The following is an 18,219-nucleotide window of genomic DNA, read 5'->3' on the forward strand; positions in this document are numbered from 1 at the left end:
ACAAACGATGTTGCCGAAAAATATCACGAGCATGAGCATGACAGAAATCTGTACTGGGTCCCTAATATCGATGGATTCTATTTTATGGCCAGTTAAAGTTGAAATCCATGGAACGATAGTACACATCAGTTCTTAAATTTGGTTCGGAATCAATTCATGGTGAAGGCTGGCCTATACAAACTATATAAGCGTTTCTGGCCGGAACGGTTCTAGGATGTGATTTCCTTGTAACCCAACAAGCCCTTAAGGATCGGATGTTGTTTAGGTATTCAAACTTCTAAAATGTAAGTTATCATATACTGCACTTTAGAAGTTTGGGAACTTAGATGTCATTCGATATCATACGACTTTAGAGACTATTTTGATGAATTTTACTCGGTAAAGGCTGGAGCTTCCAAAATTTGCATGCATTAATTAATTTCAGCATAGGAGTATACTCCTTGCGTAATCTAATTAAAAGATTGGTTGGCTCGGTCGTATCTTTTTTATTGCACACAGCGACGGAGCCAACTGGTGGGGCTCTAGCCCCCCTATAGCCGTAGAACCCACAGAGCCTTTCCTTAGCTCTTTTCTATAAATTTTTGTCAATGATATACTTTAAGAATGAGCTGAAGTTGTCTTAAAGTATTAGAAGTCCCTCATAAATATTTTTGTAGATTCGTCCTTATTGCACTACATGTACATTTGCCGACAAGAAGATTTATTAGCTAGCTAACAATAGGACGTCGCTAGCTACTACTAGTGGTCCTAGCTTGCTAGGTCCAACAAGTTAAATCGTTGACGAGCTATTTTCTAAGTCTTCTTGGAAGAAACTTCTTCCCCCATTCTACTGAAGTCTCGCGAGAGCACTATAGAAATAGCTAGCGTATGCGTGCTTGTACAATCTCGTCAAGCAAGAAGGGCTAACTAGTGTGGCAAGCACTTTGGAGAGCAACTCGCCCTATCTTGCCTGTTTTAAGTTCTGCGTGAAGCACGTAAGTGACTGATTATTTTATTTGTTGTTTTCACTTGTACATGTTGATCATCAAAAGGTATTTGTTATTTCATATGACTAAGAACTAATAGCTAGGTCCTTTCATATATGAAATCCGATGTCATACGTTGTAAGAGTTGGTTGTTTATATCGTGGAAAAAAGTGTTGATCAATGCAAACTCCGTATACAAACTGGTTCCAAAGAATACAAAACTCTACGTTGCGTCCCCCCTCCCCCTCCTCTTGTGTCGCTCCTACATCCACGGACTTAGGGAACAAGTAAAATTTACCCCTTGCTTTGCTGTTGTGGGACCACACAATTCGTATTAAGATTTGTGTGCACATATTGTCTCTCTTCTGCTGTTTATATGAATTTTAGTGTGAATCTTATAGTCCACAATTTCAGAGCATGTGCTCTTAGGGGAAAATTATCTTTCGGACTTTGGTCAACGTGCTTCTCTACATCTGACGGGACAGGGAACGAACGTGTAGATTTAGTTGTCGCCTACGCCTACCACGTTATGGGTGTTGCATACGTACTGTAGAGACCAGCCAACACAATCGCTGTCGACTAAAGAACTCCATCGAAACCCAACGGCTATGAACTGTGATCTCCACTAGAATGCAGAGAGCGAGGGCTGGCAAGATGGATTCTCATTAACTCGTGCTCAACACACGGTTTAGAATCCTATATATTACACGCGCGCGTTCCCTTCGTTCGTTAAAAAAAAAAAAAAGGAGAAGTTCCGCCTACTTTAGTTTTGTATCGTCATTCCTATATAACCAAAGCGACCAATTAATGATATCTTCTCCCAACAGGGGACTAGTGGCTTGAAGTCCTTATATTACTTAAACGCCGTAAGGCGTAAACAACTTCCGAACATATAGATACACAAGGTTAAGAAATTAAGGCCGGCCGGACTGTATAACATATATAGCTGCCTGCACAAGCACAACAGCCCAGACGTACTGCACAAGCAAAAAATCAACCCTCGAAAAACATATGCTTAATTAAGTAAGTAGTATTTTAAAAGAAGTATTAACAGATAAATTTTGTACACAGAATGCAACTAATAATCAAATCAAAAGTTGAGGGATCAGACACACAGCTAGCTGACATGTCATGTGTCATATGTGTGCGTTACACACAGCTGGTGTAGTGATGCCGGTGGTATGGAGTCCGCTGGCGTTGGTGGGGGCGCTGCTCACCTTGTCGAACAATGTGATGCAACTCGCTGAATCAGCTAAGGCGAAGCGCTACAGGAAGAACTGCCACCTCCTCCAGGACCGCGTGCGGCTGATCGCCAACCACCTGCGGGAGCTGCAGCAGGGCACGTCGGAGTCGGACCCCTCTCCGGCGACGCAAGACACGATGAAGTGCCTGGAGGACGTGCTCCGCCGCGCGCAGGAGCTCGTCCAGTCCTGCCAGCGCAAGAAGAGGGCGTTCGACTTCCTGAGGGCACACAAGAAGACGGGCGAGTTCGCCTTCGTTGGCAAGCGCATCTCCAACATCATGGAGAGCTTCCACATGGCGAACCGGAGCCTCATCCAGGGCCTCTACAGCGACCGCATCTTCATGGTGCTGCTAAAGACGCTGCTCCAAGATCACGATGGCATCCGCGTGCTACAGGTAGCTAGAGATCGAGCTGCTGCTATGGTGCTCCGATCCTCGCCTCCAGCTCCAGCTGATGATTTATTGTTGTTCCAATTCCAATTCCAATTCCAATTCCAACCAACTTTATTTGATCAGAACAACAGGAGGCGGCTGGAGATCGCCGTTAGCGGATTGACGTACAGCAACAATAACATGTCGCCGGAGAAGAAAGAGATACTGAACTTCGTCGAGGAGGCGCTGGGACCAGGCTGGCGCCAAAGGTACGCGGCGAAGCCGGCGAGCTACAACGAGGGGGTTCAGCAGGTCGCCAACATCGCCAAGGACATCGTGCTCAAGGTGGAGGCGGAGAGCCACAGCAAGGCGGAGGTGGAGCGGGTGGCCCAGCTCGCGCGGCAGGTGCTCTACTTCCTGCCCCACCTGCAGACACCCCAGCTGGCGCAGCACCCGGAAACGCCAGGGCTGTTGCACAGCCTGTGGGTGGACCTCGAGGCCGCGCACGAGACCATCGTCTTCGGCGGCGGCGGCGGCCCACTCCAGTGCGGCGGCCGCGGCGCGGCCGTCATGACCGGCAGCTTGAGCTTCTCCAGCGAGCACGCCAAGAAGATATGCAGGATTGGGAACAGCGTCGAGCGGGTGTATCAGAGCCTCACGTTCATTGCCATGCATCAGATCCTCCAGAACAATGCCTGCTAGCTAGCTCCATCTTCCCAATTTTTCATTGATGCCTCCCTTTACCTCGCTGTCTGTCTATCTATCTATCTATCTATCTATCTATCTATCTACTCTTGTAATATAATGTATTTTAGCAATTTTCAAACAGACTAAAAGAGAATATAGAAGACATATATGCCCTCATTTTATTTCCTAATTAGACGTTATCATCAATGTGATTAATAATGATTAGTTGATAAATGGAAAGTATTTAATGTAAAACCGATTTTTGTCCCCTAGAATACATTATATTTGAGAGTAAATTATGAATGCTAGATGCATTGTATTATACTCCCTATGTCCTGTAATATAGTGCACTCTAAGAATTTTAAGATAAATTAAAAGAGAACATAAAAGATGCATGTATCTCTATTTTATTTTCTAATTATACGCCATCATCAACGTGATTAATTATGATGGGTTGATAAATAGAAAGTATTTAATGTAGAATTGGATTTTGTCCTCTCTAGAATACATTATATTTGAGAATAATGTTTCTATGTTAGAATACAATGTATTACACGACGAAGGGAGTAGGATGGAGGGATATCTATCTATGTACTCTCTTTATTATGTACTCTTTTATCTCAAAACAGAAGTCGGTCTCGTTTTCTGAGAAGTCAACTTTTAAAAAAAACTTTGACCAATTATATATTAAAGGATATTAATATTTATTATACATAGTTAGTATCATTGGATAGATTGTTAAATATATTTCATAATAAAATTATTTAGAGATTTACATATTGCATATATTTTCTACAAACCTAATCTAGTTGAAAAAATTTGATCTATACATATTTTATAACAATTTTCTTTTGTAGAACGGAGAGAGTATATCTATCTATCATGATTTCCATTATCCCACACAAATATATACATGTGTTTTTCTTTTGATTGCTATGTGTGGTATAGATCTTTTTTTTTCAATCGTTGTGGTACAAATTTCGAATGAGCTAATAAATAAATCCCCAGCCAAACTAGCACCAACAGAACAAATGCATTCACATAAAAATGGTGGCTTTTTATATAGTTGTACTAATGTCACGATATTACATAGCTAGTTGACGTAGTCGAGGTGGTTATTGTCTCAAAAAAACATAAATTAATCGGTGGCGAAGCCATAATTTAAAAACTAAATATATAGGCTTAAAATATAATTCAGAGTAGTACATTACCGATGATTAAAGTCAGAAAATACTCAAATAACAAATTGTTCAGCTAGTCAACTCTAAAATTTTGGTCTAAATTGAGTGAAAATGCTGCAGAATGATGTATTATACATATGAGTATATACACATGCATACATAAAGTGTCCCAAATAGTAATCCGCCCATGAAAATAAAGTATGTAAAAAATCAAGATTTTGTATCATCACAATGTGAAGTGCTTGAAATAATAAAAACTTTCTTTATTATTAAAAAAAAGCATATGTGAAAAATTCACGGTCCCACGTCTCCAAAAATCGAAAACCACATATCTATGACAAATTCATATATAATGTGTAAATCTCGATGCAAATCATGGTACATTTGTTAAGGGGGGATTTCAATTGTTACACCCAAGTCATCTATATGCTACATCTGCTACCAATATCCACCACCGCTCCCACTCACGACCACGTAGATGGAATGCTAACATTTTTTGGACAATATATATCTTTTAGGCCTTGTTTAGTTCCCAAAAAATTTTGCAAAATTTTTCAGGTTCTCTGTCACATCAAATCTTTAGACGTATGCATGGAGTATTAAATATAGACGAAAATAAAAACTAATTGTACAGTTTGGTCGAAATTGACAAGACGAATCTTTTGAGCCTAGTTATTCTATGATTGGACAATATTTGTCAAATACAAACAAAAGTACTACAGTGTTGAATTCCCAAAAAATTTTGGAACTAAACAAGGCCTTAGTGTCTAACACATTTAGCAGTCATCATTTGTCTTTTTCGTCTCTTGCTGTGTTTTCTCTTCCTATTTAGTCGTGTTGTGTGTGAATTTTCTATTTTTAAATGAAAAAAACATGCTCAACACATTCACAAGAAAAAAACTTTCTATTTTAATTACTTGTTTCTCGTAGAGGCATGCGGGTGGCAACAAGCGAATTTCACTCGTGAATTGGGTGACATTTGCTTTGATTCAACCACTTTGTATATTGACAGACATTCTTTTCTTTTGAAAGATCCGGTTGCCCGGATTAATAGTAATATTAATAAGTGAGAAATACAGAGAGTCAGAACATATCCTTACAAGCGCGAGGCGCGCTAGCACACGTACAGACTGCCATAGGGGTTATAGGGATATAAAGTTATTAAGTACTCGCTGAATGATGGGCTACCATAAGGGGCTTAAGGACACCCCCCCCCCCCCCCCCCCCCCCCTCTAGTTGAACACCAATCTGAGCAGGTGTCGTTGATATCTGTTTCAAGATGCACCAAAGCTTCAAAATTGCCAGGGTGTGTGTGCTGTCTTGGAGCCCGCTCGTGTCAGAACCAGAAACCATTCTAGTGGCTCCATGTTGCGATTCGTTCCCAGATAGCATGGGAGAAGGGACATTCGATGAAGAGATGTGTAGAAGTTTCTAGGGTCCTTACACATAGTGACAACACTACACATGATGGATCAAAGTAAAATTTACAACATCTACTCTACTATGGGGTTTCTTTTGGGTATCTACACTGGTCTGAGTTATATGCTAGCTGGACTGTTCTCCAACTTGCGCTTTTTCCTGCGAGACAAACATAATATACCTTACATGTTAGAACATAGTAGAAAGAAATACTATACCCAACTAGCTGGAACGAATAGCAAGGATTTCTAGCCTAGTCAGGACACCCACCTTCTCTGAAAATGGTTCTGCATCGGCTTAACAATATCGCTATTGTGCTTGCTGCCTCTCTCTCCCTCCTCTTGATGATCATGCTCAAGTGAACCATTTGTTGGACAATCTGGAGACTGAGCACGGGAGAGGACACAACAGAGAGCAAGATGTCAGTTCGATATAACTCATGTAACACCAATTATGCTTTTTTATGTGTCCCACTATTTTTATCCAGATGGAGTGGATGGAAAGTGAGGGTTCAGGCATGTTTCAGGCTGATTTGACAGACATCAGAAGCATGTTAATGGTAACTAACAGAAAGGATTTGAAACTTACAGTTCTCATGTTTTGATGGCAAGATAAATCTTTGCCTGCGGCCGGTCCTCTCACTTCCTCATGGGTCTGAAGAATCGAGTTGTCTTCAGCAACTGGACAAATTTTACAGAGCTGGAAGAACAGATTAACTGGATCAGGTAAGTAGAAGCATTAATGTGACCAGGCATGTGAAAGCAATGGGTTTACTAATAACATTTAAGCACTAAGCAAGGTATAGTCAGCGTCTCTAATGTGCATCACACGCTAAATTTGGATTACCTGCTTGATAATTCGGTCTATCACCTCATTCAGAGTAAAAAGTACATAGGATCTCGGCCCAAGGATTGTCAGGCAGTACTTCTCAAAATTGGAACTGTTAGTAGAGCCCATTATTAGGTTAAAGAGCTCCTCCTTAAACCTACAGCAATCAATGGAAAAAGAAAAGTGAAGTTAGAACCAACTCTTACATTACAAGCCATGAATAATTATGCTCAGATGCATACGGTAATAATACTGGACATTACCCTGCAAATAAATCACAGGTGTGTGAACCTCTCTTGGAAGCTTCTGCCGAAAGATTCTTTGCTACTACTAGCCTCTCATACAAAATCTGTCATACAGGAATACTAAATTAATTGTAGTTCCAACAATTATAAAGGCTGGACAGTTTTGTCCAACACAAAATATAGTGCTGCAGAGTGCAGATTTCTTTCAGCACAATCTTTATTCCTTCATAACATAGACACTAGTATTGGCATTGAACTTGCCAACACAAATAAATCATTGTCCATTTAACAAGGTAAAGGCTGAAATACCTGGTGAAGCCTTAAGAGCACAACCAGAGAACAACAAGGTATGCTGCCTTTCACATCATGCAGTTCAGCTGTTATTTTGGAATATGCTGAACTGCCCATTTCAATGTCGTAGCCTTCTCTAGATTCATAATGCACTTCAGATTTATTACTGTGGTCACAATTACTATGGCCTGGCCCTGGGCACTGAGAACTCAACCCAGCCCCACTGGGAGCAGCAACATCACAACTTGCTGCTCCGTTCCCATGTCCAAGCATGGATCCAAACTGGATGTTTCCTACATCAGGTATGAACTCACCATCCTCAATCTCAGTCTGACAAGCGTCAGGTATAGAAGCAGACTTATTGGACGTATTTAAAAGATATCCACCTCTCTGAAATCAAAAGTGACAGAAACCAGATTATCTTTACTCCATTAGCGCAGTGAAGTGTCCCTATGGGGTAAAAATTCGTTCTGCGTGTTTGAATTCAAATGAATCTGAAAGAGCATAGTATTATATATACATGCACATACCTTTGAAGATAAAGAATAATTATTAGCGAGCGAAGAGTCAGGGATACTCCTGAGAAAAGTTTTGCTGAGACCACAATGTTCACAAGCTTCTTTTGGAGCTACAGTGCCATTCAATTCTTGTAGTTGACAACTAATAGAAACAAATGGCTGAACTAATGTTGTCCAAATCATCATCAGCTTCTGTTCAGAAGGACAACTTTTGCATGCATAACGAACCATCTTGTCTATGTCCTTGTGGATATGAAGATTAATATCTTTAAATACATTTTCCGATATCAAAGTTGATTGATTGTTGCAAGCAGAGAGATGTTTATCCCCATTGTTCAGCCTTGCCATGTTGATTTCTCTAGCTTCAGCAAGCAATGCTGCAATTGAAATGCAGATGAGAACATTGAATATTAAAAATATGTAAAACTTTGATGGCTCAATGCAACTCAGATTCAGCATAACGTAATTACTAATCATATGTATCTTGTTGAGTTGTTGGACATTGACAATACCTTTTGGGCTCATCCTCCTTTTGTCCAATTGTTTGAAGGAAGAGCTGCGATGATCAAGTGCTCTGTAGTAATTATTGGCAATAATATTTGAGCATATTTTATTCAAAGATGACTGTGCCTCTTTCAGATCTTCTATCTTCTGGTTTAAACGAGACTGTAGAATAACAAGAGCCATACTGGTATCAATTTTCTCCGACAGAGCATCAAGCATGTCCAGGCCATGTTCATCATATAATTGTTCAATGCATCTCCTATGTAAGGCTTTGCACAGAACAAAAACAAAGGAAAATAAACAGCAGTTAGTCAATTTGAAGAAAAAACTTGACTCCAAATATTCTTCATGATATAACACTCTTACGAGTTAGACGCTCTTGAATTTTCATATCTTTGTCAACATGGTCTTGCAGATTTCTAATAAAGTCAGCAGTTGCGGTGTAGCGTTGCAAAAGCATGTCACTCTCAAACCTAATAAGAAAATAACACCATTATGTAAAGAGGGGACATCATAAGACCATGACCATTCACTATTCCGGTGAGCAAGCAAAATGCCACCTATAAGCACTGAAGCAGATGAGCAATTGGTTACTTACATGTCATCTTCACATTTGAAAATATTTTCTTCATAGTGATTTTTAGTTCTGAACTTAAAACAGTCCTCCCTCCCTGAGGTAGAAGAAACCAACGTGTCATTTAATATGAACTGTCCCAGCTCAGTGCGGTAGCTTGTTTTTAGAGTTAAGCACTGCATTGAGAATGATCAAGTAAGAATTGGTTGTCAATGGGTTGAAATGCAGAGATGGGAACAGTATGAATCTGTAGGAATTTACATTCTTCGATAATAGGGAGTAGCTAGTAGAGTAGCGTGTGAACATATCCGGGTTCACTTTTGGGGGTAGTTCATTTTCTCTTGATGGACTCCAGCATGGTAAGGGATCAATCTTGTCTCCATCATTTTCTTCTGCATGAAGTGATTCTCCATTACCTATCAGAGATAAGCAAACAGAGTTTCAATGCAATGGGTATGCTTAAAAGTGAATACTACACAAAGCATTAAGTTTCTAGTATAACATATGCTTCTATTGACACACTAGAACATATATGTATGTATAGCAGAACTGCCCCCACCTTCAGGAAACACATAAACAGACTCCTCGGAAATATTCATTGTGTGATATTAGCATGTCTTATTTATTGTTTTTGTTGGAAATTAGGGATACAAATCAAAATTTTAAGACACGAGAAAACTGGCACACCACTTGTAGATGTTTGCAAGAAGTCGGAGATCCACGGAGTACCTGTTGCTTCATTACCATCCAAGCTATGGTTTGCACTATGATTTTCATCTGGAGTAATGCATAAAACCTGCTGCACAGGAAAATTTATAAATTGATGATATCATCCAAGCTCAGAAGAAAAGCAAAATGATACAATTTGTTAACAAAAAGCAAAAGTTGTATGTTTCTGTTGGTTGGTGAATAACGCACCAATACATGATGAAAAACCAATCTATGAGCCCTGGGGGCTTCCGATATGAGCCCCATGTGGTCTGGAACACATCACAAATAGTGAGAGAGACAATGCATTACCTTGCTAATACTAATATTTGGACTTCTGCAAGGTTGCTCATTGGATAGAGGTGGACGCAAATAAGTTTCAAAGGTTTGAAATAATTCTGGACAGTGGCGCATATATTTCTTTACCTACAAAGACAAATGGTTGTAAAATGACTGTCAAATTGTTCTCGACAAACCACCAAGAAAAACAAACACCTTTAGGTAAGTCTCTTGCTCATTGATCTTTTTTGCCATGGACTGAGACAAGGTGCCCAAAAAATCTATGTAATCTTCATTAGATACAAAAGCTGAATCCTGCAAACACAAAGTAAGCAATTGCGCATCAAGTAAAAACAGCCATGGACACCAAGCCATAATAACTCAAACAAGGAGCAGACGTGTGCATCACCTTCACTTTGTTCATGTAAGAGAGTGCACGATGTAAAGAAGGGTGGTCATCCTTGGAGGGATCACCCGCTTTGATGAGGTGACGGAAGCCTTCTAGGACACGAGTTTGGCCAACAAACACTTGAGATAGGATTTCTTCGCATTTTTGCACTGTGATTCCACCTTCAGGATTTGAACTGCAGCAGAAGAGAAGAACATATGTAACCAGAAACAAAAAGGTTGGCTCGGGGAGAGCAGGTATACCATACGTCTATACCTTTGTTCAACAATCTCCCGTGCTGCCTTGACGAGCTCCTTGTAAGCATTATCGCTCAGTTTGGCCTTAGCAAACATGAGGAACCCCACAACCTCCTGACCATGCCTCTCAAGCAGCCTATTGAGCCGTTCTTCACCACCGGCTTCCTCCATCGTCCTCAGGCGACCTATCGCTGCAGCAAATACGCAAACACCTGCACGGCACAAAAAAAAACACTGATTAGCGCGGTAAGGTCGAGGAGCACTACACCCTCTAGGCCTCTATTACCTCCCGTCCCCTATTTGTGCCCCGTGGCGATACAGCTACACGGATTCAACGCGGTGAACCTGAAGCGCGCTTCCGATTCTACTTCTACCCGTGACGCCACGAGCGCCAAATCGCTACGCGGCGCTTCCGATTCTACTCGTGACGCCTCGAGCCGGCCGTTCGCGCGCGCTGGGCGAGATGGATACAGGTGGGAGAAGACGAACCAACCTTGTACTTCGGCTAGGCGAGGCGAGGCGAGGCTTGGGGATGACGGAGAGGACGCAGGAGAGCGGCGGTGCCCTTCCTAGGACAGGAATCCAAAGTCCAAAACCACCGGCACCGGCACCGGCCACCGGCGATGGCGCGACGGCAGAGGGAGAGAAGGGGGACTAGGAGGAAGCGGACGAGCGAATTGCGCATTTAAGCGCACGAGTTCTGTGGGCCGGATCTGATTCATTCACCGATTCGTAATAGAATTCAGATAGTAGGATGCAAGCCGCGCGGGCCTGCCTCAAAAAAAAAAAAAAAAACGGCCCGCTGGACAATTGCGAGCAGCCTGCTTTCTCTCAACTCTCAAGTCTTTCTCCACTTGATTCTCAAAAAAAAAAAAAAGTCTTTCTCCACTTGAAAAAAAAATGATCTAATCGTGTGAAAATACAGGAGTGCATGGGCTTATTCGCTGGTGTGAAAAGTTAAAAGAAATTACTGTTGGTTGATTTATTGTGAGAGAAAAATACATTAAAATAAAAAAAATAAAGACAGAATTTTTGATACAAATACACAAAAGAGAAGATAATATAAAAGTAGTTAGAGTGATTTAGAAATAGTCTAATGAAATATATTAGGCGTAGATTAATTAAGCTAATATAGTTGTATATGGAATATATTTGTATATTTATTGTTAGGCATACAAGGGACAAACTTATATGTTGTATTTCTATTGTAGAGAAGTGAGTTGAAGAGTGTGCTATTAGTTGGAAAAATAGAATTATAACATAGTGATCTATAGAATCTATTTCCATCTCCCCACCTTAGGAATTTGAGAGAGGCTTATTTGTGAGCTTGAAAAAGTTATAGAATGTCAAATTCTAAGCCAAATAGTCACTCACATTTCGAGACACATCATTGTTTCCTTCTAAAACAATTCAGAAAAAGGATACCTCTAATATTGTGGATTTTTGCAAGCATGGGACGTGGCCCATAGACTAAGATTTAGACTGAGTTTGACCACCTATTCAATTTTGGTAGGGGTTAGGGATACAAACTATTGTTGCTTTGCATATCCTGCAGGATAAAACAGTAAGATCTTGTTGTTTGATTATTTGCTTCGTAGCTTAGACCCTGTTTGATCTGTATAGATAGTAGTTATCTACTAATAATTATCTCTGTATCCAAACAAATATAGATATAATAGACTAGCTAATAGTTAGCTGGATCATTACAAAACAAATTATCCTACTAGCTAGAACAAATCAGATAATGAGTTATTAGCCAAATAACTATTATCAAATAGTGAGTCCATATATAGCCTTACTTGAAAGTATTTACCATATTCCCCTTTTATGGATTTTTAGTAGGAAAACTTACGGCCAGGTGCCCAAGAATGCAAATCTGGAAACCATGAGGTTTCAAAAGTTGTTTCCAAAAACACCTAAAAACTCTACATTGACTTGAGCTCTATTTGAAGTTTGAATTCCCTTCCATCTGATTCTCTTAAACCCCAACTAAGCCCAGCAGGCCAAACCAAACGACAACGCTGCATCAGACTCCATTCACCTGCTACCATTTCCTCTTCTCCCGTTCACCCTGTGCACGCTGTCTCTTTCTCTCCGCAACCGGGTGACCACCATGGACACCACCCTATGCCAAAGTGTGGAAGTGCCTAGGCCTCTCCTTGTCGATCTAACCCCTTCACCGAGTTTTTGTCGGGCCCTTCACCAGGTCCTCATCGGGCTAGTCGCCGACAACGAGCACTCATTAGGTATAGAAAGGTGTGTGGCGTTGTCACGCAGGACCTGTGTTTATGTGGTGGTATTATATTTGATACAAACTTTATTTCATGCATGCACTTTTTTAAGGTACTTAGATAAGACATGTGTTTTTTGCATATGTGTCATGTTTGTGCATTTGTTGCAATTGTTATATATTATTTTGGAGACTCCATCATCATGAAGGTATTATTTAAGCAATATATTATTTTGGGTCTTGAAAATGGAACTATCCCATCTTTTTTACTATATTTATTCTGAAAAAAGATGGGGTTAAATTATTTATCAAGGAGAGAGGAGGATAAGTAGCCGGAAGCTTAATGTAATTGTTAAATGAGTTGTTGTGGTGTTATTTCTTTATTAAGGAAGTAGGGGGTGTAGAGCTAGCACAAAAATATGTAGAACAACAATGGTATTTTTTATAGCAAAATAGGATCTTAGGTTGTTTTGGTACTTTCCTTGTTAAACTAGTGTTATTGTTAAAAATTACGCTTGTTGTAATAACTACATATATGATTTGACCCCTAAATTTGTCACATAGGAAAAAACTTAAGCAAAAACTATCTAATAAAATTGTCATATTATGGATGCACTGCATAGATCTACTCACGAAGATTCTAGATCAACTTGATTTTCTGTTTTTTTGGTTTACTATGCAATTTCAAAGTTTAAGTGAAATTATTCATAAAAAAGATTAATAGATAAGGAAAAACACTTTAACAACTAGGACCCAAACTTTTCTAGATATTAGCAACACTATTCATATGAGTCTATAATTTTGCATATGGAATCTTGGAAAAAGTCCATAATCATTTGTTTTTTCATTTCTTCTTCAGAAAGACGCAGCAAAGCAGGGCAATAGTCGGTCCCCACTCGATTTTAGCATAATAAATAGTGTCGATTCTAGCATACTAAGTAGTGCTAATTAAAATTTACATAAGTAACATGTTAAACAAGTAGAACAAATAGCACATATTAACTCTAATCTAAGCATCCATTAATCTTAATTGCTTAATTAAACATAAACACTAAAAAACAGATTTAAATCTATAGCAAAAAATATACCAAAGCATATAATATTATACCTCTAATACATATATCTAGTTGTGTGAAGTGCAGCAAAACAAGTTTGGCATTTTTTTGATTTTTCTACAATTTTATATGAATTTTAGAAGATTCACTGATTTATAGAAAGGAAAAGAACAAAACAAAGAAAAGAAAATGCCCGCGATGCGCCAGCTGCGGCCCACTCAGCACGGTCCAGCGGCGAGGCAGCCCAGCGCGGGGCAACCAGCGTGGAGTAGGCCGGCCCACGTGCAGGTTGGCCCATGCGTGGCCGCACGTTTTGTCGAAAACGCCCCTGTACTTGTTTGAAACTAACTCGCCCTCCAAAATTTTATTCAGCACTATTCATATGAGTCATAAAATTTACATTGGGAACCTTGACAAAATTTGCATCCGTCAGAGGAGGGCCGCGGCCGGACCGATTCCAACCTCCTCGGCGGCGAGCGGTGGTGCGGGGGAAGCGGGAGTGCCGACCGCACCCGTGGGACCGTGGGTGGGGCGGCTCACCCCTCCGTGGCCTGCAGGGGCGCGGCTGCACGCAAAGGCGGGCGCGGCGGTCGGCGGCTGGCGGCTGGCAGCAGCGGCGCGGCGGTGCGCGGTTGCCGAGGAGAGCAGGCTGCGCGGCACCTGCGGCCAAGGCGTGCCCGCGGCTGGGCGAGCTCGGCTCGGCTCGCGACCGTACGCAGCGACGAGGACGAGCGGCGGCGACGGTCAAGAAAGACAGGCGACGTGGCCACGCTCGTTGGCCTTCTTTTGGTGCGTGAATTGTATATGCGCAACGCGCATCCCTTCTCGTCCCTTCCTGCTGTGCGAGTGCGAAGCCGAGCACCCGAACCCTAATTTTATATTTGGATCTGATATATCGCAAGTTTATGTACGTATTATTATGCCCACTGACTTTGATTTTTGTTTCTGCAAAAAAAAAAAGTTACTGGGTGATTGTGAACATGGCTACACCAATGTCGCCATGGAAGGGGCGGCTGCGCTCTCACCACGCGACCCCTCAAAGTTTGCCCAAGAGGAGGCTCCCTTCCCAGACCAAGAACCCGGAGGAGAAAGAGGATCTCCAAACACTGAAGAAGCCTCAAAGTTTGCAAAAGAGGAGGCTCCCTTCCCAGACCAAGAACCGGGAGGAGAAAGAGGAGCTCCAAACACTGAAGAAGCCTCAAAGTTTGCCCAAGAGGAGGCTCCCTTCCCAGACCAAGAACCCGGAGGAGAAAGAGGAGCTCCAAACATTGAAGAAGCAGGCTGTGTTGGCCCTCAAAGTCCCTGCACAGGTAAGCAACAAGCTTACCAGCACACTCACACACACCACGGCTAGAGGTAGAAGAAGGGGATGAGCACAGCACATACACACAAGAGCAGCAGCTCTGAAACTCTGAATGTGGCTTCAGCTTCAGACATTGAAGAAGCAGGCTGCCCCCAAGAAGACAGAGAGAGGTCGCCAAGCTGGAGCTGGTGCACAGCAGCCAAGGGCTCGCTTACGCCAGTCGGCGCGGCTTGCTGGAAGAGACCCTGAGCATCCAATTGTGATAGACAATGATGTAAGCAGGGTAGGAGTTGCTCTTGCTTGACTTATGTTTTTTTCCCCCTCTACTAGTACCATCCATTTCATTCCTGAGTTTTATCATGTTTGTTAGTTAGAAGCTTGATTTGGTTCATACTTGTTTCATAGATTATGAGAAAATAGCATAGTAATTTCTACTTCCTCTTGTAGGAACATAAAGCCAAGGCTGATCAATCAGCAATTACGCCTCTTCGCAGATCCCAACGGTTCCTTCTGAAAGATAAGAGTTTGGGCAAGTCGCTGTTGCCACCAAATCACCGGGAGATCTTTCCTAACAGAAATGCTAGAAATGGTCATAGGAAAGACAAAAATCAAGAGAGCCTGAAAAGGAATAGGGGAAGTGCTGCATTACCTCTTATGAAAGATATTTCAGATGTGTCTAACAAAAAGAGTGACAAACATGAGTTAAATCCCAGTCATTGTAAAGTGCAGACAAGAAAGAGGAAGAGAGGAACAGAAAGGGGGGTGTCATCGAAGAAGCAAAGTTGCCAGGAACCTGAACCATTGCCTGCGTATTGCCAAGAAATTGCACCTCGCAATGAACCCAGAAAATCCACCCACAGAAGGATTGAAAAGGTCCCCTTTGTTGAGGTGAAGCTTAAAGTTGGTGATGAGAGATTGGCAAACATTGATGAAAACATCAACAAGCCAAATGGGACTGATAGAGAAGGAATGGGAAGTTTTTGTGGTTCTGATGATTGGACAAAAGAGCAGGACATGGCATTACGCAAAGCTTACTTCAGTGCCCGACCATCCCCACATTTCTGGAAGAGAGTTTCAAAAATGGTACCTAATCTTTACACCATTTGCTTTAGTGTCTTTTTCATTTCTTATAAGTTGCAAGAGCTGATCAAAGAAACATTGTTATACACTAGTTTGGCTTGCTTACATGAAAAAAGGACAAGGATGCTTTAGTATTGTGGCCAAGAATGTTTTTCATTTTTCAGAAACGAAAATCACTGCACATGGTCTGTTCACATGTTATTTTGTATTTTTGTTTCACCAATCCGTTTTTATTATCAAGGTTTTAGAAATATATCTATGATGTGGGTGTACTATGAAGATTCATAGCTGAAAGTTAATAAAGTCATTAATTGTTGACTGCACTTTTTTGTTACTAGCCTTGGGGATTTGAGAAGATAATCTATCCCTTAGGGATGATTGCAATATATAGAGGCGTCCTCTTAGGCTTATGGACCTTGATAAACTTAACACTGTCAATGTTCTATGGAACTAAGTTTTGTGCTGATCAATTTGGTTCCTTTTCTTGGTATATACAAAGATTCTAACGCACCATTTGAGTAGAAACAATATATCGTACATCATTAAGTTTCAATAAGAGTTCTTTCTTTTTTTCCCCATAGTGTACAGATTTGCTAATTCTGTTAACAAAAGGATATGATTAGACAGACTCAAATAATGAAACATCTTAGGAAAAAGATGAATAGCTAGTGGTCTCAATCCATCAAATTTACCATTAACTTTTTAAAAATAATTGCACAAATGTAAAAACTAGGGGATTAATGGGCTTGATCGCACAATCAAAATAGCCTGAGGTTTCACAGTGCCAGTTTGTTTTTCTTTTTCATGCTTCACTGGAATATTTCAGTGGTAGGTCCTATTTCTTATCCTGCATATTTCTTCTTTTATGTGTGGATTCTTCCTATGTCATTTATTATCTCAGTGATTTTTGACACAACTCTTTTCAGGTGCCAGGAAGATCTGCTGAAGACTGCTTCAAAAGAATTTATTCTGACCTCTCAACACCGACTCCAATTGGCCCACGTCGCAGAACAAGTAAAACAACATTTTCTCCTATAGGAAATTTCACATTGTCTGATCCAGAACTTCCAAATATCTTGGAACCTACAGTCGGAAGGCGAAAGACCGCTAAACAGAAGAGTCTAGCAGCACAGAAGGCAGTGAAGCATTTGTTGCAGAAGCATTGCCGCATTGACCGAGCTCAAGAGGCTGACCACTTCTCAGTTTTTGAAGGCTCACCAAGTGCCTTACAATTGAACTTATCTTTTGAAGATTCTCCTGGGACTCCTGACAGTTGTATGAATTCAGCTTCTCTAGGCAAGCGCAGTGGAAGTTCTTCAGCACGAAAGACACCATTTTCAAGGCTAAGTACTAAGCCATCTGAACCGAGCCCAGCAGTTCTAAAGCCTATAAAGAATGTTATCTTACATGAGAAGTACATTGATCGATTGGCACGTAGAGAGGGCACAAAAAGGCCTCGCAGAAGGACTCAAGCAGGCTCTAAAGCTGCTGATTCTGGGAAGTCTCTTTCTGAGCAGCAAGCTGTCAGTGTGAAGGCTGCTAAAAATGCTCTCATCTCAGAAGCAACCGACTTCATAAGCAGTTTTAAGACGCTGCAAGCCAATTCCCTTGCGCATATTATGGAGAATAGTGAAGACGAGATTGAATGTGATGCCAGTGATTGTAGCCATGATGATAAAGAATAAGGAGGTGCTTACAGTTTTGGTTCCTAGCAACCCTTAGCGATCATTTCCTTTATGTCAACTGATGGTAGTCATTACTTATCAGTGCCTGATGCTGCAATAAGGCTAGGCAGTTGTCAGTGCGTTATATTCTACCTAATATGATATATCTACTTTTAAATCTCTAAGTTGTGAAAGTGCTGCCTTCGTCATGCCTTATGAAGATTGATATCACTGGAGATTACAATGGTCGAACCTGGTTCTCTTGTGTTTGCATAAATCAGAAAGCTTCATTAAACATAGTTTGTTCCACTTTTTCCTTGAACACACAACAGAACTGCATATTGTTTTCATTTAAGAGGAAAAGAGAAAAAAAAGGTCTGTTCAATTCATAAGGAAGTTTCAACCTTGTTACATTACTGCAATGTGGAT

General features: G+C 41.1%; 3 protein-coding genes across 5 annotated transcripts; 2 read left to right on the forward strand and 1 right to left on the reverse strand.

Moving 5' to 3' along the window:
* On the forward strand, positions 809-3,473 carry LOC8065307. The gene is made up of 3 exons (XM_002440314.2): positions 809-974; positions 2,125-2,603; positions 2,724-3,473. The coding sequence occupies exons 2-3, from the start codon at positions 2,136-2,138 to the stop codon at positions 3,279-3,281; spliced, it is 1,026 nt and encodes a 341-aa protein (XP_002440359.1). The 5' UTR covers positions 809-974; positions 2,125-2,135; the 3' UTR covers positions 3,282-3,473.
* LOC8066546 (paired amphipathic helix protein Sin3-like 3) lies at positions 5,718-11,125 on the reverse strand. Its single transcript, XM_021447291.1, has 17 exons — positions 10,952-11,125; positions 10,478-10,670; positions 10,223-10,397; positions 10,030-10,128; positions 9,847-9,960; positions 9,556-9,622; positions 9,088-9,242; positions 8,851-9,002; positions 8,619-8,725; positions 8,261-8,521; positions 7,761-8,125; positions 7,249-7,620; positions 6,958-7,043; positions 6,713-6,851; positions 6,455-6,565; positions 6,137-6,252; positions 5,718-6,025 (listed from the first exon to the last, which is right to left on the reverse strand). The coding sequence occupies exons 2-17, from the start codon at positions 10,627-10,629 to the stop codon at positions 5,986-5,988; spliced, it is 2,511 nt and encodes an 836-aa protein (XP_021302966.1). The 5' UTR covers positions 10,630-10,670; positions 10,952-11,125; the 3' UTR covers positions 5,718-5,985.
* Positions 14,169-18,042, forward strand: LOC8065308. Of its 3 annotated transcripts, none has more exons than XM_021448436.1 (5): positions 14,169-14,532; positions 14,705-15,053; positions 15,177-15,329; positions 15,494-16,129; positions 17,053-18,042. In XM_021448436.1, the coding sequence occupies exons 2-5, from the start codon at positions 14,724-14,726 to the stop codon at positions 17,809-17,811; spliced, it is 1,878 nt and encodes a 625-aa protein (XP_021304111.1). In that variant the 5' UTR covers positions 14,169-14,532; positions 14,705-14,723; the 3' UTR covers positions 17,812-18,042. The 3 variants fall into 3 exon arrangements, with proteins under 3 accessions (XP_021304111.1, XP_021304110.1, XP_002440360.2); XM_021448435.1 differs by having other exon boundaries at positions 14,170-14,532; positions 15,171-15,329; XM_002440315.2 differs by having other exon boundaries at positions 14,170-14,532; positions 15,171-15,320.

This window comes from Sorghum bicolor, chromosome 9 (assembly GCF_000003195.3).
Source record: "Sorghum bicolor cultivar BTx623 chromosome 9, Sorghum_bicolor_NCBIv3, whole genome shotgun sequence".
Classification (NCBI taxonomy): Eukaryota; Viridiplantae; Streptophyta; class Magnoliopsida; order Poales; family Poaceae; genus Sorghum; species Sorghum bicolor.